At 40.5% G+C, this 24,169-nt stretch overlaps 1 protein-coding gene across 1 annotated transcript in view; it reads left to right on the plus strand.

Moving 5' to 3' along the window:
• LOC121542121 (5-hydroxytryptamine receptor 2C) overlaps window positions 1-24,169 on the plus strand; it is a 33,842-nt gene that overhangs the window by 8,563 nt on the left and 1,110 nt on the right. Inside the window, exons 2-3 of the mRNA XM_041851596.1 lie at window positions 20,765-21,259; window positions 23,508-23,708. Of these exons, the coding sequence (XP_041707530.1) occupies window positions 20,908-21,259; window positions 23,508-23,708 (553 nt within the window). The 5' untranslated portion in view covers window positions 20,765-20,907. The remainder of the gene's footprint in view (window positions 1-20,764; window positions 21,260-23,507; window positions 23,709-24,169) is intronic.

The following is a 24,169-nucleotide window of genomic DNA, read 5'->3' on the forward strand; positions in this document are numbered from 1 at the left end:
TCAACAGTCTCACATCTCTACATACATCATTTACCATGTAGATTAGGGTTTATAGGGAAGCTTGTAGTTCTTATCTTACAGTGTACATAGTGTATCGCATGTGGATTTGTGTAAACTCTGCTTCTACGTATGTTGTCTGTATATCCTGTTTATCGTCTGTCTATCCTGTTTATCGTCTGTCTGTAAATCCTGTTTATCATCTGTATATCCTGTTTATCTTCTGTATATCCTGTTTATCTTCTGTATATCCTGTTTGTCTGTGTATATCCTGTTTATCTTCTGTATATCCTGTTTATTGTCTGTCTGTATATCCTGTGTCGTATCGGGTGAATGCTGGCAATTATTGCTGTCAACAAAGAGTCCGCTTAGGCTGCACCGTGATTAGAGGCTTTTATTAATATCACACGTTTACAGCATAAGTTACAGACCCGCGGTGTCTGGAGAAGCCCCGTCCCAAATTAATCTGAATGCTTCTGACTACCCCTTTGTCTAACTCCTACTTATAAACAATGGCAAAAATGGGTTGCTCCCTTTTTCGTCCAATCACCTATCCCCCTGGGGCGTCACCCTCCAACTGCTATATTTGAATTAAGATAAACAACATTCCATTCCTTCATGAAAAACATTTAACAAAGGCATAATCCTAATACACGACATTTCCCCCCTTCGAGACTAACTAAAAGTCTCGAAACCAAACAGAATAGGATTATGACAAGTAACAATTTATCTTATTGAGTATCTTTAACATTAAACCAAAAAACATTATTCTCTAGAGTGTAAATACCTTTCTATGAAATATGAATAACTCTTTATGAAGTGTGAATACATTACTATGAAATATGAACAAATCTTTATGGAGTGTGAGAGCGAAAAACCTGTCCGGCAACCTTCGTTCCAAATCCATCCATCAATCAAGACAGTAAAATTCTCTCACGGTCCCTCTGCCCCAGGCAACCACCTAGGTACTCCCGATAAACTCATAAACAATTTAAATGCATTTGAACCTATGATGCAATTAAATACACATGTAAGCCCCTGCAAACAAAATCCTATCCAAAAAATATCCACTCTAAGGCTGGTCAACCCATTGGACCCTATAGTGGACCTTTCCCTGCCTAGACTCCCTGTCCCTAAGCATCAACGAAATAAACAAAAACATCTAAGATCCTCACATGTATTCAAAAACATCAAATATCTTTCTACAAAAATTAATACCTAAGAATATGACACAAATTATGTATTACACATGCAAATATGTCTATATTTCATTGCAGACACTGGAATGTAGTCCACTACACTTCATCTCCCCGTAGTCTCGACTTCCAATGGATTGTTGATGATGGAATGGGAACCTTTCCACACCCTCCTTGTTTCATCTCCTCCAGTCATTGTCCTTTCATATTGTCCTTGTTTGAGTATTTCAATCTCCACATATTCCCCCAAATGCTTCTGGAAGAAAAGAAAAGACCAAACAGTATCTTTTGCAAAACAACACTTTCAAATTAAACATCAATATCAACTAAGAATATAAAAATTATATATAAATGATGTATGAATCACATTATCCTATTCCCCCCCTTTGATTCATAAAATCATACTAAAATCATGTTAAATATTAGCCACTATCAGTATCGACCTTCAGTAGGCCTAATAACCACACATATTCAACTGCCAATTTGCTTCCTGTGTAAACGGCCGTGTGGTTGTTGCTGAGGATCATTAGTAACAGTTGATAATATCAACAAAAAAACATGTAGGCTAATTAAATGTTATGGAGGGGATGTTCATGCCATAACAGGTTTAACCGGATGAATGGCGCAATACTTTGACGTGTCATCACACAGTTCCATGGTTAGCCAATTTTCTTCCTTTGTGCATAAAGGCTCTCCAAACCTGTTTTTTATTATTCATAAATGCTTCAACGTAAACCTAAATAATCAACAAGATCAGAGTATTTTTAAATCTACCAATTGGTGCTGAAATTAAGATGAATATGCATATATTTAGTTGTCTTTCTTTCATTGATCCCTAATAATCTGAACCGTTCTCTCAATATATTCTATTGAGTCTGTCGACTAAATTCAAACTTAAAGGTATGCCATATTTAAAGAGATGGCTTAAGATAAATGTACTGAAAACCATATTGAATGAAAACTCCACAAGAAAATCTGTTGCCCAGCAAGTGGGATGGTTTTCAGCAGTTTAATTACATTTATTCCCGAGCGCATTGCTCGACTGAATAAGGTAAGTCTGAATACCAAATACTGACAAGTGTGTAAGAAATGCCTGCATAGAAATGGCGTAAATTCCTACGTCGGAATCGGACCCATAATGTCTGAGGTTCTTATGAATGAGTCCTTCTAAGAAAACAAATAATCAAATTACAGTTCTTAGGAGGAGGATATCCCTTTGGTATGGCACAATAATGCATTGATAATGATGAGTGATATTTGTTTAGGTAACCATTGATTATATTGCATATGCCCATTTAATAAGAGAAAGCGTTTTTCAATGGCAGAGTTTATCCAACTTTGGATGTTGAAGAATAGTTTGGCCTTGCCCTCCAAGCGCAAAGTCAATTTAACAGTCAAGTGGTAGGCTATGCTTTCATACTTCATGATTTTTATCGGGCTATACATTAACCTGGGTTGAACGTGCCAGACATCATTGGCACTGCAAGTCTTCCCTGGGATGAAGATCATAGTGTTTTTTTATCTATTCTGACTGTGGAACTGGACTGAGGTCCTATCTGCCTACACCACAGATAAGGCTTGCAGACAGGTTTTTATTTGAGCATGCTGTTCCCATATGAGAGCCAGTCATCACGCACGATCAGCACTACATGGACCATTTAGAAAGTTTTAAACGGCTACCAGCATGTGGTGTTTCATCCATGGTTTAAATTCCTCCATAAATATGATATTTAATACTAACCCTCACAATATAGGAACAACTGATGTCATAGCTTATGCCTACAACATGGAAGCCTACCTAAAATGAATACAAGTCAAATTTAAGACACAACAGTATCATCATTTTGAAACATGCATGGGCTGTTTACTAAGATCAAATAATATACTTGATTCTCTCTCTGGTGTGCGTCAGGCAGTTCAGTTCAACTGAAGTGAATCAACAGTCTCACATCTCTACATACATCATTTACCATGTAGATTAGGGTTTATAGGGAAGCTTGTAGTTCTTATCTTACAGTGTACATAGTGTATCGCATGTGGATTTGTGTAAACTCTGCTTCTACGTATGTTGTCTGTATATCCTGTTTATCGTCTGTCTGTAAATCCTGTTTATCATCTGTATATCCTGTTTATCTTCTGTATATCCTGTTTGTCTGTGTATATCCTGTTTATCTTCTGTATATCCTGTTTATTGTCTGTCTGTATATCCTGTGTCGTATCGGGTGAATGCTGGCAATTATTGCTGTCAACAAAGAGTCCGCTTAGGCTGCACCGTGATTAGAGGCTTTTATTAATATCACACGTTTACAGCATAAGTTACAGACCCGCGGTGTCTGGAGAAGCCCCGTCCCAAATCAATCTGAATGCTTCTGACTACCCCTTTGTCTAACTCCTACTTATAAACAATGGCAAAAATGGGTTGCTCCCTTTTTCGTCCAATCACCTATCCCCCCTGGGGCGTCACCCTCCAACTGCTATATTTGAACTAAGATAAACAACATTCCATTCCTTCATGAAAAACATTTAACAAAGGCATAATCCTAATACACGACATTTCCCCCCTTCGAGACTAACTAAAAGTCTCGAAACCAAACAGAATAGGATTATGACAAGTAACAATTTATCTTATTGAGTATCTTTAACATTAAACCAAAAAACATTATTCTCTAGAGTGTAAATACCTTTCTATGAAATATGAACAAATCTTTATGGAGTGTGAGAGCGAAAAACCTGTCCGGCAACCTTCGTTCCAAATCCATCCATCAATCAAGACAGTAAAATTCTCTCACGGTCCCTCTGCCCCAGGCAACCACCTAGGTACTCCCGATAAACTCATAAACAATGTAAATGCATTTGAACCTATGATGCAATTAAATACACATGTAAGCCCCTGCAAACAAAATCCTATCCAAAAAATATCCACTCTAAGGCTGGTCAACCCATTGGACCCTATAGTGGACCTCTCCCTGCCTAGACTCCCTGTCCCTAAGCATCAACGAAATAAACAAAAACATCTAAGATCCTCACATGTATTCAAAAACATCAAATATCCTTCTACAAAAATTAATACCTAAGACTATGACACAAATTATGTATTACACATGCAAATATGTCTATATTTCATTGCAGACACTGGAATGTAGTCCACTACACTTCATCTCCCCGTAGTCTCGACTTCCAATGGATTGTTGATGATGGAATGGGAACCTTTCCACACCCTCCTTGTTTCATCTCCTCCAGTCATTGTCCTTTCATATTGTCCTTGTTTGAGTATTTCAATCTCCACATATTCCCCCAAATGCTTCTGGAAGAAAAGAAAAGACCAAACAGTATCTTTTGCAAAACAACACTTTCAAATTAAACATCAATATCAACTAAGAATATAAAAATGATATATAAATGATGTATGAATCACATTATCCTATTCCCCCCCTTTGATTCATAAAATCATACTAAAATCACCCTAATATTGAAAAAAAAAATTTTTTTTGAAAAATGATCAAAAAGGACATTTATCCATTAATACTCCATCCAGACCCCCTTGTCCATCTTCATCCAGATCAGGAACAGTCAACCACGGCATCTGAGTGTTGTCTCCAGGCATCACTCTCCAACCTATCTCAATATCATAGCTTTCTCAAAGGTCAGTAACAAATTACAAACATCACACACAGTGCTATCAAAGCTGCAACTAAAATCTGAACCATCACTGCCCCTACTGGGCCTACCTGATCTTGCAACCAAGTCTTCGCTGACTTCCGCTCCTTCAGATCTACCAAATGCATCCCTTATATTCTTCAATGCATATATAACCCTAGTGATAATATCTGAACTATCTGGACTCAAAGTATAACTAACATTATCAATAACACCTAACCCTAGGCTTAAACAAATGTTTTGACAACGACATTATTTTATCGGTTACTGATTGTTGTTGCTGATACAACAGTCATGACAAAGCATAAGATTGACACATACTTGATAGAGATCGAACCCCACGTCTCTGGTGCTGGAATTCTCAACAGACATGGACCCTCAAGATTCCTCACTGATATTACAGAATGAGCTGCTGGAACCAAAGATTCCTACCTGCTATCTTTAATTTTCACAACAGAAGAATCAAACCCATCCATTTAGTTTCTCTCTTCCCTAACGAGCTGTACTGATCAGATACCTCTCCTTGTCTGTCATTAAAATCAAAGACCTCATCCTGTACCTCCATGATAGTATCCTTCACTATTTCAGATGAATCTATATTGTTCTCTACTACTATCTGCTCTCCTATTTTAACCCTATCCTTACTATCATTGACAGCACTCTCCATCCGTAACATAAACCCCTGAGTCCTTCTTGCTACCCCCTTTAATTTCAGAAAAGTTGTTGTCGGTGTCATACTTCCTACATTTGCTATTGCCATCGTATCATTAATCCCTTCCAAAGTTACCATTAAAGTAGTTGATTTAGTTGATGAATTAACACCCTTAATTACTTCTAGTGGGAAAGCTACCGATATCCTATGTGCATTATTTACTGTTGGAGTGACTACTGTAACATATTCTTCCTGAACTCCTTTGGTGACTGTGGAAACTTCAACAGACTTCAAATCTTCCATTATAAGCGTCACTTTACGAATTACATAGCCTTTTAACCAATAATTCTTAACCGGAACAAATTGTAATGCTTGCACTAGATAAGTACACATATATTCTCCCTGATCTTTCTCTGTAACATTACGCAAAATAAGTGAACAGTCACTCATAACCCTCTTCCACTCCATATTGTTGTACAAAATATACTTCCTTTGACTAGGGGCCACCGCTTCTACATCTGGTCCTGATAACAATACTTCTTCTCCATAATTATCTCTCCATGTGGGAGGAACGTCCCCATCCTAACCCTAATACGTATTTTCCTCTAAAATTGGTGCCGGAGCTATTGGTTCCCTTATAATCAAATGCGATATATTTATGGCTTTAATAACTATCAATGTTGAAAGAGTTAAATTGCTTCTCACTGTTATTTTAATAGACTGAAGTGTTAATGTCCTTAGTTACTTCATCCATTTTCCCCAAAGCTTTGAACTCTTTGCTTGTACTTCCATCTATCACCACTAGTGTCACTTTTTCCCAACTCTCAGTCCTACCGCTAATCCCTGACTTTCAAACTTTTGATTATAAAAAATACACCTATAATTACCTTGATCTCCCTGCTGGGAACTGTAAATATAGATACTCAATCACCCTCAATCTTCTCTTATCATTCAGCAACACATACTTTCTCAATGCATCTGCTTCTAACAGATCTAAACTCCTACCATATCTTCCCATTAAACTCTAAAATGTCCTTCACCACTGTTCTCTCTCTTACTACTAACTTTGAAACTTAGCTTACTGTCTTAGAGTCCCTTCAACCTAGTTCTCCTAACTTATTTTAATCTAATCTTTTCTCCTAACCTTTAAAAACCTTTTCCCACTGATTTATTCACAAAATCCCTTTACCACCAATTTTTAGAATATGTGATTGGGAAAGTCCCCACCTGCTTCTGACTTCTTTACACACAGACTTGGCAAACGACTAAACACCTTTTAGCCTAGCCTGAAATCTCTTGGTGTAAGAATGTAACCCAGAATAACAGTCACCCCTTTTAACTTTATTTTTCAGACAGATTGTCTAATAGGCAGTCTAATAGATTATCATCCTTCCTATGATATTATCTTTTCAAGCAAATATGATTCCCAAAAACCCTACTTTTTAAAAATCTTCTACCAGACAGCCGTTTAGTGTACATCTTATTGTACAATTCAATTTAAACAATGCATCTCTTCCCAACAATGCAATAGGTATATGTTCTAATATTAGTATGTCTATTTTATTTCTCTTTGAGTTCTATAGCAGAGCTCAATTGGTTCCTTAAGAGTAATTAACTGTTTTACTACCTCAAATCCCTATCCTAATTAGTTAATTTTACATAGTGAGATGTTTAACCTCTTTAGGCTGAACACAGATACGTTTTTCCACTATTCACCATTATTTCTCATAGTCCTCTGTTTTTACTTCAATTGTTAGATATTTTCTCTTCTTCTCTAATCGGTGCTATCAGCTGACACCCCCCTTCGTATCTTCTAGGCACTCTAGAATCCTTAGGGTTCACCTGGAGAACAGGTGATCTTGACTGGCCCCTGTATCTTCCTTAAAAATGTTCTCTGTTGTTTCCTCCTGGTCCATTGCACTCACAGGTAAAGTAACCAACCTGTCCATAATTATAACAGTCTTCTGAAAGTTGCTGGAAGTGTAGCTGAAATCTTCCTCCTCCTTCTAAGCCTTCTCGTCCTCTTCCTCTCCAATTCTGTGTCTGTCCAGAAACTGGCTGTGGATATGAAACACCTGGTACCCCCTTGGTGGCTGGTACAATTGCATTTGATATTGTTCAGTTGAAGCTGTAACAGTGATTGTTGATTTGGTTCACTCTGATTCTTCATAACCAAAGCTTCTCTTCTCCACCAGTTGTATGATTGAGTTTTCTGAGAGTTTCTTGATCCTGTTCTTTCTTGCTGTTGACATATCAGGATTCTTCAAAAGCTTATATTCTAAGTTCTGTCCTCAAAATATCATCTTCCATCATCTTCTTACTTTTCTTCAGCTTCTTGGCCTCAATGTATTCTTCTCCTCCAATTCTTGGGATCCTTTTCTCAGCAGTTTTTCTTCCTTAGAAATGTTCTCTTCTTGAGTTGTTCATCCAGTTGTGTTACTTCTTCTATTTCTTCTGTGCCAGTCCTTGTAGGACAAACTCATTTTGAATACACAGCACCTTTAGTCTCCTCTTTATCGCTGTCTTCATCTGAACTCGAATCTCTTGTATCCTTCTTCCTTCAACTTCCATCAGAGATCAAATCTCTAGTATCCTTATTTCCTCTCTTGCCAACTTCCTTCTGATCACAGAGTCATATCCACCCATGATCTCTTCTCAATCACTCTGATCTTCATCTTCATCATCTTCTTCCTTAACCTCACTCTTCTCTTCCAGACATCTCATTTTCTTCCTTCTGGAGTTTTGGATTCATCTTTCTGGTCGTTTCTGCTTGTCCTCTATCTATTATTCATCTTCATCTCTGATGCAACAATCACCCTCCTGGATGATCCCTGGAAGCTGAGGATAAACATCCCTAAGCTCTACTTCCTTCTCATAAGGTGGGTGTCTTTTTGCTGAATCCGTATGTGAGAAAGGTGTACTAACTTCTGCCATTAGTTTTCCTGTCACCTTCTCTATACCTTTGTTTATCTTATCGCTGGAATGTTTTATCAGTTTTTGTTTGAGAATGAAGGGCAACTTTTGTTTCATTTGCCGGATAACCTAACACTTTTATATTCCTTTATTGTGAATTATTTTATTTTAGACTATATAGCCTATGGCTTCCCCCCTTTAATTATTAATATAAACCAAACAACCCAAAAAAATTTTTAAAAATTTAAAAAATAAATAAAAAATGATTAAAAAAATAATAAACAAATTAATCTACAAAAATATGACTATCAAAAAATTATATTAAAATTTTTATTCAAAAACCATTTCTAATTAAAATAAAAAATCAATTAAAAAATCAATTAAAAATTATGAATAATTAAAACCAATTTTTTATTTCTATATCATATCTTACCAATTTATATGTTCTAATATTAGTGGTGGTTATCTTACCACAACCCATCAGGAAAGTAAATGTAAGTTAGTCAACTTCAAAGCCATCCCAAAAACAAAGCCTTCTAACCTTACAACACTACATTCCCCATAACCCCCTTGCTCTATAAGCACCTAATTATCTTAATTTTACAGAATAATGTCAGTCCTTGATTCCCAACAGAATTCCAATCAAACCCCAGTGATGCACAGAGCCTCCCAAATGCAATTTTTAATGAATCATTTGCCAAGCCTATGTAAAATTGTCATAACATCAAACATCCTGTAGGGGAAGATTTTGTAACAGACCAGTACCAAAACCCCCTTGACTCGATCCTCTGTCGCGTCACGTGACGTGATGTATACGTCAGCACCCCCTCTCTCTCTCTCTCTCCTGTCGTATCGTCCTATTGCTCCTCTCATATGACAGAAGATCAGAGACACAGGAAAAGATTTTAGTAGTTAATGCAATACTGAGTTACTTCAACCATATTCAATATTCCCCCACTCACATTCACTTTAAGACTTAATTCAGGACTAAATAGATCGCTCAAAAACATTTTTATTTTATTTTAATCCGTCATTTAATTTAATTCATTATACTCCGTCAACATATATTTAATTTATAAATTCACTACATCTCAACAAATAGTTTCATTTTCGAATAACAGTCACTTTAACGATTTAGAAGATTCGTGTCCAAATACCTCTTGTCTGTGGCTATTTCTCCCCCTGCAGTGTAACCCCACAGAAATATGACCCTTTACCCACAATCCCGTGTTGTAGTTTTACCAATCTCCTCATGTTGTAGTTTTAGCGCCGTAAAATCAAGCGCATGCGCAAATCCATTTAACCATACGATTGCCACACAATAGAACGCCAGCGTTCTACCTCAGTTCTCTATTTTACACTTATAGTCAGACAATAACACTTAACAGAGCTCACACACACACACAAACACATTTAAGAGGGTTATCCTATCGCAATAGGACCTCTAAGGACAGCCGTTAGCATGTAGCACGCAACACAATTAGCATTTAGCCTTAGCATTTAGCATTAGCCTTTATGTACAATGTGGCCTGAACCAACATTTAGCATTAGCATTAGCATTAGCCTTTAGCTAACTGCGGCCTACCACACACAAATAAGCCTCCTGCACTGCCCATTTTCTTTTTTGACTTAGTATCCTACCGTTTTGTGCTACCGTGGATTTAATGACAATTCACCGAGAAATTAGACCCAACAGACCCCCCGTCGGACGAAAGTCGAGCAATAATCACAATCAGATACATTTCATTAACCAGAGTTTTTTTTTTTAAACACACCGACTTGCACATTCTATCGTGCAACCGGATTTGTCGGCCCATATCTAAATGGCCCCCTGGGGTCTTAAGCGGTACAGTGCTCTAATGTATGCATATCTGCCTTAATTGTACACCTGCCAATACTTAATTCCTACCGTTTTGTGCTCTAAAATTCCAATTATCTACCGTTTACCAATGGAACCACATTTTAGAATATTATTACAGACTCCTAGTCGACAGCAATAACGCCACATGAGGCACATTTCGGTCGTAATGGTACCCCCCTCCAGTGTACACAAGCAGTATCCAAACTAAGCTGTGAGGAACACTCACCCTTGTCTGGCCATGACTTCAGACCGAGTTAGCTTGGCGGCTACGAATGAAGCAAAGGAGAGATGCAGACCAGCCCCACGTTGGGCGCCATTTGTCGTATCGGGTGAATGCTGGCAATTATTGCTGTCAACAAAGAGTCCGCTTAGGCTGCACCGTGATTAGAGGCTTTTATTAATATCACACGTTTACAGCATAAGTTACAGACCCGCGGTGTCTGGAAAAGCCCCGTCCCAAATTAATCTGAATGCTTCTGACTACCCCTTTGTCTAACTCCTACTTATAAACAATGGCAAAAATGGGTTGCTCCCTTTTTCGTCCAATCACCTATCCCCCCTGGGGCGTCACCCTCCAACTGCTATATTTGTGTCTCCTGAGTGGCGCAGTGGTCTAAGGCACTGCTTCGCAGTGCTAACTGTGACACTAGAGATCCTGGTTCGAATCCAGGCTCTGTCGCAGCCGGCCGCGACCGGGAGACTCATGGGCGCCGCACAATTGGCCCAGCGTCGTCCAGGGTAGGGGAGGGAATGGCCGGCAGGGATGTAGCTCAGTTGATAGAGCATGGCGTTTGCAACGCCAGGGTTGTGGGTTAGATTCCCACGGGGGGCCAGTATAAAAAAAAATATATGTATTCACTAACTGTAAGTCGCTCTGGATAAGAGCGTCTGCTAAATGACAAAAAAAAAGAAAGAAAAAAAGAAAAATTATAAAATAATAATAAAAAAAAAAAAAAAAATTGGAACTAAGATAAACAACATTCCATTCCTTCATGAAAAACATTTAACAAAGGCATAATCCTAATACACGACACCTGTTTATCGTCTGTCTGTATATCCTGTTTATTGTCTGTCTGTATATCCTGTTTATCGTCTGTATATCCTGTTTATTGTCTGTCTGTATATTCTGTTTATTGTCTGTCTGTATATTCTGTTTATTGTCTGTCTGTATATCCTGTTTATTGTCTGTCTGTATATTCTGTTTATTGTCTGTCTGTATATCCTGTTTATTGTCTGTCTGTATATCCTGTTTATTGTCTGTCTGTATATCCTGTTTATTGTCTGTCTGTATATCCTGTTTATTGTCTGTCTGTATATCCTGTTTATTGTCTGTCTGTATATTCTGTTTATTGTCTGTCTGTATATCCTGTTTATTGTCTGTCTGTATATCATGTTTATTGTCTGTCTGTATATCCTGTTTATTGTCTGTCTGTATATCCTGTTTATTGTCTGTCTGTATATCCTGTTTATTGTCTGTCTGTATATTCTGTTTATCGTCTGTCTGTATATCCTGTTTATCGTCTGTCTGTATATCCTGTTTATTGTCTGTCTGTATATCCTGTTTATCATCTGTCTGTATATCCTGTTTATTGTCTGTCTGTATATCCTGTTTATCATCTGTCTGTATATCCTGTTTATTGTCTGTCTGTATATCCTGTTTATCATCTGTCTGTATATCCTGTTTATTGTCTGTCTGTATATCCTGTTTATTGTGGCAGCACCATTTCACCAAGTCAAATTCATTTACATACAAATGTATTTGGCGAATAAAGGTGATTCTGATTACAGGTTCCTAATGTGTGGGACACCTGTGCTTTCACATTGAGGACAATTCCCCTGCTGATGACAGAATGAGTCCGGCCAGCTCTAGATATCTAGCTAATTAGTCTCTTCAGAACCTCTTCCTGTAAGTGAACTGTTTCAGAATAGCCTCTCCTCTCCTGAGAATCCTGTCATAGCATCACCGACCAGGGCAATGTCCTGCGTTTGGCTTCTCCTAGGAACTCAGTCTGGGTTGTGTCTGTCTGTGCTTTAATGTTTGTCTGATGACTCTTGATTATGGTAACAAGTGGAATGACTTCTTGAGTTATAAACATAGGGCTATATTATACTATACATGGCATTACAATGGTCCGAGGAGTTAGCTAAAGCTGGAACAGATCTGGATCAACACATTTAGTAGGACTTAAAGTGGAACTGACAGCGTTTTAGCAACATTAAATCGTATAAACAATATGTTCATGTACACCCCCAGGAAGAATATGCCCATTTTATAAGATAAAGCATTTTTTAATGGCAGAGTTGATCTAACTTTGGATCTTGAAGAATAGTTTGGCCTTGCCCTCCAAGCGCAAAGTCAATTTAACAGTCAAGTGGTAGGCTATGCTTTACATTTACGTCATTTAGCAGACGCTCTTATCCAGAGCAACTTACAGTTAGTGAATACATTTTTTTTATTTTTATACTGGCCCCCCGTGGGAATCGAACCCACAACCCTGGCGTTGCAAACACCATGCTCTATCAACTGAGCTACATCCCTGCTGGCCATTCCCTCCCCTACCCTGGGCCAATTGTGCGCCGCCCATGAGTCTCCCGGTCACGGCCGGCTGCGACAGAGCCTGGATTCGAACCAGGATCTCTAGTGGCACAGTTAGCACTGCGATGCAGTGCCTTAGACCACTGCGCCACTCAGGAGTACTTCATGATTTTTATCGGGCTATACATTAACCTGGGTTGAACGTGCCAGACATCATTGGCACTGCAAGTCTTCCCTGGGATGAATATCATAGTGTTTTTTAAATCTATTCTGACTGTGGAACTGGACTGAGGACCTATCTGCCTACACCACAGATAAGGCTTGCAGACAGGTTTTTATTTGAGCATGCTGTTCCCATATGAGAGCCAGTCATCATGCACGATCAGCACTACATGGACCATTTAGAAAGTTTTAAACGGCTACCAGCATGTGGTGTATCATCCAGGGTTTAAGTTCCTCCATAAATATGATATTTAATATTAACCCTCACAATATAGGAACAACTGATGTCATAGCTTATGCCTACAACACGTAAGCCTACCTAAAATGAATACAAGTCAAATTTAAGACACAACAGTATCATCATTTTGAAACATGCATGGGCTGTTTACTAAGATCAAATAATATACTTGATTCTCTCTCTCTCTCTGGTGTGCGTCAGGCAGTTCAGTTCAACTGAAGTGAAGGTGGTCCTCTGTAGCTCAGCTGGTAGAGCACGGCGCTTGTAATGCCAAGGTAGTGGGTTTGATCCCTGGGACCACCCATACACAAAAAAAAAAATGTATGCACGCATGACTGTAAGTCGCTTTGGATAAAAGCGTCTGCTAAATGGCATATTATTATAATCAACAGTCTCACATCTCTACATACATCATTTACCATGTAGATTAGGGTTTATAGGGAAGCTTGTAGTTCTTATCTTACAGTGTACATAGTGTATCGCATGTGGATTTGTGTAAACTCTGCTTCTACGTATGTTGTCTGTATATCCTGTTTATCGTCTGTCTATCCTGTTTATTGTCTGTCTGTAAATCCTGTTTATCATCTGTATATCCTGTTTATCGTCTGTCTGTATATCCTGTTTATCGTCTGTCTGTATATCCTGTTTATCGTCTGTAGTGGCGCAGTGGCGCATCTGTCTGTATATCCTGTTTATTGTCTGTCTGTATATCCTGTTTATCATCTGTCTGTATATCCTGTTTATTGTCTGTCTGTATATCCTGTTTATCGTCTGTCTGTATATCCTGTTTATCGTCTGTCTGTATATCCTGTTTATTGTCTGTCTGTATATCCTGTTTATTGTCTGTCTGTATATCCTGTTTATTGTCTGTCTGTATATCCTGTTTATCATCTGTCTGTATATCCTGTTTATTGTCTGTCTGTATATCCTGTTTATCGTCTGTCTGTATATCCTGTTTATTGTCTGTCTGTATATCCTGTTTATCGTCTGTCTGTATATCCTGTTTATTGTCTGTCTGTATATCCTGTTTATTGTCTGTCTGTATATCCTGTTTATTGTGGCAGCACCATTTCACCAAGTCAAATTCATTTACATACAAATATATTTGGCGAATAAAGGTGATTCTGATTACAGGTTCCTAATGTGTGGGACACCTGTGCTTTCACATTGAGGACAATTCCCCTGCTGATGACAGAATGAGTCCTGCCAGCTCTAGATGTCAAGTTAATTAGTCTCTTCAGAACCACTTCCTGTAAGTGAACAGTTTCAGAATAGCCTCTCCTGAGAATCCTGTCATAGCGTCACCGACCAGGGCAATGTCCTGCGTTTGGCTTCTCCTAGGAACTCAGTCTGGGTTGTGTCTGTCTGTGCTTTAATGTTTGTCTGATGACTCTTGATTATGGTAACAAGTGGAATGACTTCTTGAGTTATAAACATAGGGCTATATTATACTATACATGGCATTACAATGGTCCGAGGAGTTAGCTAAAGCTGGAACAGATCTGGATCAACACATTTAGTAGGACTTAAAGTGGAACTGACAGCGTTTTAGCAACATTAAATCGTATAAACAATATGTTCATGTACACCCCCAGGAAGAATATGATGCAGTTTTTTTTTCTTCATTTTCTGACAAACGAGCACTTAGATATGGTTATTTTCACGTTTTCATAGAATGTTTGGGAATGACGTAGAGTAAGGTATTTGTGAAAATTCTATAGCGATATAGAGTGGGAAAGCGGCCTTGTGTTTGGACAATTAATAGACACTGCAGTAAATAAAACCTAATAAAACCTAACCTTAATGGGCCTCCCGAGTGGTGCAGTGGTCTAAGGCACTGCATCACAGTGGTAGCTGTGCCACTAGAGATCCTGGTTCGAATCCAGGCTCTGTCGTAGCCGGCCGCGACCGGGAGACCCATGGGGCGGCGCACAATTGGCCCAGGGTAGGGGAGGGAATGGCCGGCAGGAATGTAGCTCAGTTGGTAGAGCATGGCATTTGCAACGCCAGGGTTGTGGGTTCGATTCCAGTATGGAGAAAAAAATTAAAATGTATGCACTCACTAACTGTAAGTCGCTCTGGATAAGAGCGTCTGCTAAAAAAATTAAATAAAAATAAAACAAACATGTCAGTCTTGTCCAGGACCGGACTCTACACAGATCGTGCGCCATAGCCAATCAGAGCTACAGTAGGCCTATATGCAAATAAGCCATTTGCCACATGGGCCTGCCATTATTCACTTTCAACTGGACTGTGTGTTTACAGGCAGTAGCAACAGTGGGACTTTAGACCATTTAGAAAGCATTGGTCAAAATAGGTGTCCTCTTACATTTGGGAACTTGACAGTCCTATTGATCAAACTCTCCCTCCCTAAGATCAACAACTAATATTAGCCAGAGTGAGATGAGCTAAAATCTAACGAGGCAAGAGTAGATAAACCCTCTCAAACCTTTTCAGCTTGATGTTGGCCGTCAAAATTGCACTAATAAACAATGGGGAATAGTAGCCTGCTCGCCCCTTCTGCAGCTTACCTGCCAATGCATGTTGTCCCAACCCACGTTTTGACAACTGAATGGGAACGTCCTGCCCGCCCATTTGATCGATGCCAAATACATTTGGTTGACAACTAAGAGATACTGTATGCATGCTAACTGTGGATAACAGTCGTTCAAGTTCAGCATAGCTAGCTAGCTAGGTAGCAAAGCGATTCCCATTTCTTGATAGCTAACCAAATGACACCTGCATCTCTAGCTGTAGCCACCGAAAAACTATATGATGGGAAAAAGTTGGCCACTCACCCACTCGTTCAATGACATGACAGCCTCCCAGCAGCTAGCTAACTAGCTAACGTTAGGCTCCGTGTTTTTAGCTTGCTAAATAAATAGCTACATAAATAGATAGGCTGGTTTATTAGCCACGTTATGACTGACTTGGGATCATTGCCCTTGCTAGTTTGATTGTATTGACATTCTCAGCCTTAGTTATTGATATATTGAGTAATTGAAACTGAAACGGTGCATCCCGAATGGGTGGAGGCAGCAAAACATGTACCAGGCCAGCTGTGATTTACAACCTGATAGCAATATTTGTTGGACTACCTAGAAATGTATTGGTGAATTATTTGAATCATTGAACTGCATCCATCTATTCTGCCAACAGTACCTTACTCTACTAGTCTTGCTAATACTCTCTACGTCCTTGACTTGAGAGTCTGCAACGGCTGCTTTGGTGTGTCGTCGTCTTTGGTATTATGGCGGTCCACAAACACATTTTATAGGTGCATGCCACCACCTACTGTATTGGCTGTGTATTAGCCTACTATTCTGTAGTATGAATTCATTACACTTTGTGAAAAAATTGCCCTACCAACTAACCCTGCACCCATTAAAACCGCACCACTATTCTACTACTTTGGCCCTATCTGATCCTACTCCAGGCCAGCAGCCTGGGATGACGGGACACTATTGTTCAAAACATCTCTTCTGCAGTAAAATCTCGTACACCCAAGTACTTCTCTGCAGCTGCCACCACAGAAAATCCTCTATGATTTACGTTCCATTCCTGAGGTACAATTGACAACCATGGCCATGAACGCCAAAAAACCAACCTTACTGAAGCACGTTATTCCTATCACTCTCCATTGGCCTTGGATCCTTCACCTTGGATCCATCTTCCTCTACTACTCTCTTCACTGCCTCAGCATATGACACCTTCTGCACTACTCTGATCCTGGCAACCTCAACTTGCCTTTCTCTCACCGGACACCTCTGATCTCCAGCACCATGGATACCCCTACAGTTTAAACACACTATTTTTTCCACCAATAATACACATTCCTTTGTCTCATGTCCTCCTGCACACTTCTCACATCTAAGAATCTCCCTACTACACACTGCTGCCACATTACCATACGTTTGACACCTAAAACACCATAATGTATTCGGGACAAAAGCTCTCGCGTGATAACTGACAGATCCTAACTTTATCTGGTAAAGACTCAAAACTCAGTAGTCCAGACAGTGTCTTCTCCATTTCACAGCGCTCTCCACTGGGTCTGCCTCGCACCAAACGGTGGGCGTCACAGACACCGGGAATCTTCAACCTCAACACTTAACGCCACTCCAGTTATTACTCCTTTCAAAACGGCGCCCTGCTCCGGAGAGGAAAGCAAGTCACAGTTCTTGTCCCCAGTTGCGTGGTACAGTGCGTACGCTCCCTTAGGACAGCAGAAATGCAAAAAATCTACACGATACCACTTCGAGTCACTTTCACCAACCCAACATTCCCCAACCTCTTCTCCACATAACCTGACACCACATATGGATCAGCCAGAAGGCAAATATCCATTCTCTCCAAAAATCTCACTCCCACTGGGCCAGAACCATCTTTATCACCATCTGGATGAGGCCTGAACTCAGCAGTCCTCACCGCAGGTACTACATCATACCCTCGTCAGGTTCCATCTCTGAGCTACTAGCACGTATCCCTCTTTTTGCATTTGACGCCAACCCTCCTCACCACACTGCTTCCCACTACACTCAGCTCCTTCTCGGTCATCACTGCACCTGCCACCACAATTAATTCACTTCCGAAAGTTCTGTGCGATCCTCCATTCCATCAAAACATCGGCTGCAGTGGTGTAAAGCTCACCACCATTGGACTCTGGAGCAGTGGAAACGCGTTCTCTGGCATGATGAATCATGCTTCACCATCTGGCAGGCCAACGGACGAATCTTGGTTTGGCGGATGCCAGGAGAACGCTACCTGCCCGAATGCATAGTGCCAACTGTAAAGTTTAGTGGCGGAGGAATAATGGTCTGGGGCTGTTTTTCATGGTTCGGGCTAGGCCCCTTAGTTCCAGTGAAGAGAAATCTTGACGCTACAGCATACAGTGACATTCTAGACGATTCTGTGATTCCAACTTTGTGGCAACAGTTTGGGGAAGGCCCTTTGCCGTTTCAGCATGACAATGCCCCCGTGCACAAAGCGAGGTCCATACAGAAATGGTTTGTTGAGATCGGTGTGGAAGAACTTGACTGGCCTGCACAGAGCCCTGACCTCAACCCCATCAAACACCTTTGGGATGAATTGGAACGCCGACTGCGAGCCAGGCCTAATCACCTAACATCAGTGCCCATCCTCACTAATGCTCTTGTGGCTGAATGGAAGCAAGTCCCCGCAACAATGTTCCAACATCTAGTGGAAAGCCTTCCCAGAAGAGTGGAGGCTGTTATAGCAGCAAAGGGGGGACCAACTCCATATTAATGCCCATGATTTTGGAATGAGATGTTCGACAAGAAGGTGTCCACATACTTTTGGTAATGTAGTGTTTATTCCACTTTCTTCCATTTTTCCTTGTCCACCATCTTCTTTGCTACCTTCTGTTACGTTTGTCCCCATGGACCTGCTTCAACCTAACTAACCTGGTTCAGCTTATCAACCAGCTAATTATTAGAATCAGGTGTGCTAGATTAGGGTTGGAGTGAAAATCTACAGGATGTTAGCTCTCCAGGAACAGGGTTGGAGTGAAAAGCTACAGGATGTTAGCTCTCCAGGAACAGGGTTGGAGTGAAAATCTACAGGATGTTAGCTCTCCAGGAACAGGCTTGGAGTGAAAAGCTACAGGATGTTAGCTCTCCAGGAACAGGGTTGGAGTGAAAATCTACAGGATGTTAGCTCTCCAGGAACAGGGTTGGAGTGAAAAGCTACAGGATGTTAGCTCTCCAGGAACAGGCTTGGAGTGAAAAGCTACAGGATGTTAGCTCTCCAGGAACAGGGTTGGAGTGAAAATCTACAGGATGTTAGCTCTCCAGGAACAGGGTTGGAGTGAAAAGCTACAGGATGTTAGCTCTCCAGGAACAGGGTTGGAGTGAAAAGCTACAGGATGTTAGCTCTCCAGGAACAGGGTTGGGGTGAAAAGCTACAGGATGTTAGCTCTCCAGGAACAGGGTTGGAGAGCCCTGCTCTACGTCATGGAATATTTTGTCAAATAGAACTTAGTCCAACAGTTTTGTAGCATAAACTGGGAATTTGATTTTTTTTGACTGATATTATGATTGTCTGTTTGTTTCATATCTGCAAAGTAATTAAAACGCTGTTAGTTCCACTTTAAGACTTTAAAAAGATAGAACACAGATACTGTACATAGAAGAACACAATGGTGATGTCATCTTTCCTACAGACCAGTGGAGGCTGGTCCTCCTATAGCTCCTCCCACCAGCCTCCACTTCTACGGACATTGTCAGTGCTAGGATGCATTTTTGAAACATTACAATTTCCACCACTCCCCCAGAGGTAAGTTTGTCTAGCTTGGTGTTTGGTGGGCAAATTAAAGGTGACAAAACATTTTATTTTAGAGGGTTGAATCACCAGAGCCTCAATGTTTGCCGGAGGAATGAAGACATCCAGGGACTAAAATTAACTTAGACTATCTCTAATTTGTCTTCCTCTTTAAGCTTTAGTCCCTTTGAAGGATAATACATTGACATCGTTTGGGATTATAGCACGGCATGGTGTGACATTTTTATGTTCTTACGGTGGTAGTGGCTTCTAGTCTGACTGTCAAAGATACAGCATATTACCCAGACTCCCGATGTGGCACAGAGACCAATGTGATACACATCAGCACTTGGCCATTCTTACAGAAGTATAGCATGCAATGCCATCTGGGGTCTTCTTCAATAGCCAAGCGCTGTACCAAGTCTGTATCATTTTTTTGCACTGAGTTTAGTAATCTTCTCTGCATAAACCGCCTTATAGTCTCTGCTGATCTTATTGATGCTGCATGATTTCTGGCGGCGGTCCAGCTGTTCCTTGACTCAGTGGATCAGAACCGGATCCATGTCCCGTGGTCACACACTGCACATCCTCTTTGGCACCAGCAGAGAGCCCAGAGCATCCAGCCCATCTGGCAGGAACAGTGGACTTTAACCAGAGCAATTAGGGAATCACCCCTACTGCCATCTGCTCTAAAGGTGTACTCTGTAAGATGTGCACATGCGAATAGCACTTCATGTCTAGTAGTACGTCATTTGAATAAATAAAATAGCCTAACCGTTTTACTGTACAATTGTTGCCCTGTGGGGGAAAAAAAGTAAACAATGGAAAAATAACATTTGCACATACAGTACAAATATTTGTTTGCAAAGTCTCCTATGACAACAAAAACAATGCCGCAGTAGGTCCTTAGTTTTGCGGTTATGATGAGGAGAGTGTATCGCTGAAATGCATCACTGTTCAATTTACAGTTGAATAAGCACATGCTTTTATAAAGAACATGCCTGAATAAAAAACATTGGCTGTTGAGAATCACAGTATTTGTAATGAATTAGCATACTGGTCTGACTTGTCCCTGACAGATGTGGCATACATAGAAGCAGAGGTTGATGTGGCTGTAATGTTCTGTTAATGCACAAGCTAAGTTGTCTGTCTACAATGGAAATGTGTTTACAGAAATGTGACTAACTCAGAACTGTTTCGGTTTATTTTGCAGATTTTTTTAAATATATTTTTTCATCATCACAAATATCATCCGAGTTCTCCAGGGGCATGAAAAACTAAACCTTCTGTCTATCATTGGCATCGCAGGAAGTTCAATGTTTGTTGAGCACCGTAGTGGTGCTTGGAACACAGGTGATGGCTGAGCACAGCAGTAGCCGTGCTTGGAGGGTCCAGCCTCTAGCCTCTCTCAGTGACAGGATGATTATGACCGAGAGCACAACGGTTCTCTTGAATCTGAGCTTCCCCGTAGAGTGGAATCAGTCTGACTCTAGACCGGAGACACCTGACAAGGAGAAGAACTGGCCTGCTCTGCTCATCTTAGTGGTCATCTTCTTCACTGTGGCGGGCAACATCCTGCTCATCCTAGCTGTGTCTCTAGAGAGGAAGCTGCAGAATGCCACCAGCTTCTTCCTGCGCTCCCTGGCTGTGGCAGACATGCTCGTGGGTTTTCTCGTCATGCCGGTCTCACTGATCAACATCCTCTATGGTAGGTACGGTTGAAGTCGGAAGTTTACATACACATTAGCCAAATACATTTAAACTCAGTTTTTCACAATTCCTGACATTTAATCCTAGTAAAAATGCCCTGTCTTAGGTCAGTTAGGATCACCACTTTATTTAAGAATGTGAAATGTCAGAATAATAGTAGAGAGAATGATTTAGTTCAGCTTTTATTTCTTTCATCACATTCCCAGAGGGTCAGAAGTTTATATACACTCAATTAGTATTTGGTAGCATTGCCTTTAAATTGTTTAACTTGGGTCAAACGTTTCAGGTAGCCTTCCACAAGCTTCCCACAATAAGTTGGGTGAATTTTGGCCCATTCCTCCTGACAGAGCTGGTGTAACTGAATCAGGTTTGTAGGCCTCCTTGCTCAAGCACGCTTTTTCAGTTCTGCCCACAAATGTTCTATAGGATTGAGGTCAGGGCTTTGTGATGGCCACTCCAATACCTTGACTTTGTTGTACTTAAGCCATTTTGCTACAACTTTGGAAGTATGCTTGGAGTCATTGTCCATTTGAAAGACCCATTTGTGACCAAGCTTTAATTTCCTGACTGATATCTTGAGATGTTGCTTCAATATATCCACATACATTTCCTTCCTCATGATGCCATCTATTTTGTGAAGTGCACCAGTTCCTCCTGCAGCAAAGCACCCTCCACAGCATGATACTGCCACCCCCCGTGCTTCACGGTTGGGATGGTGTTCTTCGGCTTGCAAGCATCCCCCTTTTTCCTCCAAACATGACAATGGTCATTATGGCCAAACAGTTATATTTTTATTTAATCAGACCAGAGGACATTTCTCCAAAAAGTACGATCTTTGTCCCCATGTGCAGTTGCAAACCGTAGTCTGGCTTTTTTATGGCGGTTTTGGATCAGTGGCTTCTTCCTTGCTGAGCGGCCTTTCAGGTTATGTCGATACAGGACTCGTTTTACTGTGGATTTATATACTTTTGTACCTGTTTCCTCCAGCATCTTCACAAGGTCCTTTGCTGTTGTTCTGGGATTGATTTGCATTTTTCGCACCAAAGTACATTCATATCTAGGAGACAGAACGTGTCTCCTTCCTGAGCGGTATGACGGCTGCGTGGTCCCATGGTGTTTATACTTGCGTACTATTGTTTGTACAGATGAACGTGGTACCTTCAGGCATTTGGAAATGGCTCCCAAGGATGAACCAGACTTGTGGAGGTCTACCATTTTCTTTCTGAGGTCTTTGCTGATTTCTTTTGATTTTCCCATGATGTCAAGCAAAGAGGCACTAAGTTTGAAGGTAGGCCTTGAAATACATCCACAGGTACACCTCCAATTGACTCAAATGATGTCAATTAGCCTATCAGAAGCTTCTAAAGCATTACATAATTTTCTGGAATTTTCCAAGCTGTTTATAGGCACAGTCATCTTAGTGTATGTAAACTTCTGACCCACTGGAATTGTGATACAGTGAAATAATCTGTCTGTAAACAATTGTTGGAAAAATTACTTGTGTCATTCACAAAGTAGATGTCCTAACCGACTTGCCAAAACTATAGTTTGTTAACAAGAAATGTGTGGAGTGGTTGAAAAACTAGTTTTAATGACTCCAACCTAAGTGTATGTAAACTTCCGACTTCAACTGTAGGTATGTGGTAGGTTGAGCTCTATTAGCAAAGCAAAGCAGTGATTGTTTACCCTCGGAATAATGATCTATTGAAAGCAGCTAGGGATACGAGGCTTTACTGTGAGGGGATGTTAGTGGATGAGGAAGACGGTGAGGAAAAATATCCTGGGTAACATGTTATGGCATGTCTACCGGAGCAAACAAATCAGGCTTTTATGTCTATGTTAATTGGTCCAATTGGTCAAGCCCCTTAGACGAGGATAAAGGGACAGTTCGTTATGTTGATGGCGACTAAATGGAGATAATTTGAGTAGACAGAAAGACATTCTAATGTGAGATTACCCCCCTTCCCCGTTCCCACACAATTCCCTTATCTCAGTAAGCCCTATTACTTTGAGCGGCATTGAAGAGTTTGTTTATTTTAGATCTTCCCTCTTAAACTTTGATTACTTTCATGCCATTTAAGGCTTAAAGACTTTGATCGGGTATTTTTGTAGTTACATCATAGCAGTCTATTTGTTGATCAATGAGACTGAAAAATTACCTTGGATTTGTTTGCATGGTCACAAAGTGCCGATTTGATAATGAAATATCAGTAATTGTTAGTGAACTGTTCCTGTTCATCCCTCAGACTACGTGTGGCCATTCCCCAGACCCCTCTGTCCCGTCTGGATCTACCTAGACGTGCTGTTCTCCACAGCATCCATCATGCACCTGTGTGCTATCTCACTGGACCGCTATGTGGGCATCTGTAACCCAATCCAACACAGCCGCTCCAACACCCTCTTCAAGGCCAAGGCTAAGATCGCCCTCGTCTGGACCATCTCCATAGGTGAGTCCATGCTGACATAGTTACTGTAAATCTGGAGAAAAAAAAGATTAAACAAGAGATCTAGCTAAATAATTTCCTCCTACTGTGTTGTCTGTGTGTCTGGAGAGATAGTCAGTTACTCTGTGACATGCTTTCTGTTTTGCCTTTGAATAAAAAACAGCAGTGCTCTTTTCTACAGTCTGTCAGAAAGCCAAACTGACCCTTTCCCTCTTACCTCTCCTGGGGCTCTCTGACATCTTCACCCTGAGAGATGCTCTAAACAGGGACAACAGGACAAGCCATGATGGTCTCATGGCTCAAGGCTTTTTGGTTTCACAGAAATGGGAGAGCCAGTCAACCTGTTAGCTTGTTGACTTTATCTAAAAACCTCATCCACTTTCTCCGCCCTCATGTCCTTCCTTGAAAGCACCCGGTGGTCAATTTGTTTAATCATTATGCTTCCCTCCTCTAATCTAAAAATA

The sequence above is a fragment of the Coregonus clupeaformis genome, chromosome 27, assembly GCF_020615455.1.
Source record: "Coregonus clupeaformis isolate EN_2021a chromosome 27, ASM2061545v1, whole genome shotgun sequence".
NCBI classification, from domain to species: Eukaryota; Metazoa; Chordata; class Actinopteri; order Salmoniformes; family Salmonidae; genus Coregonus; species Coregonus clupeaformis.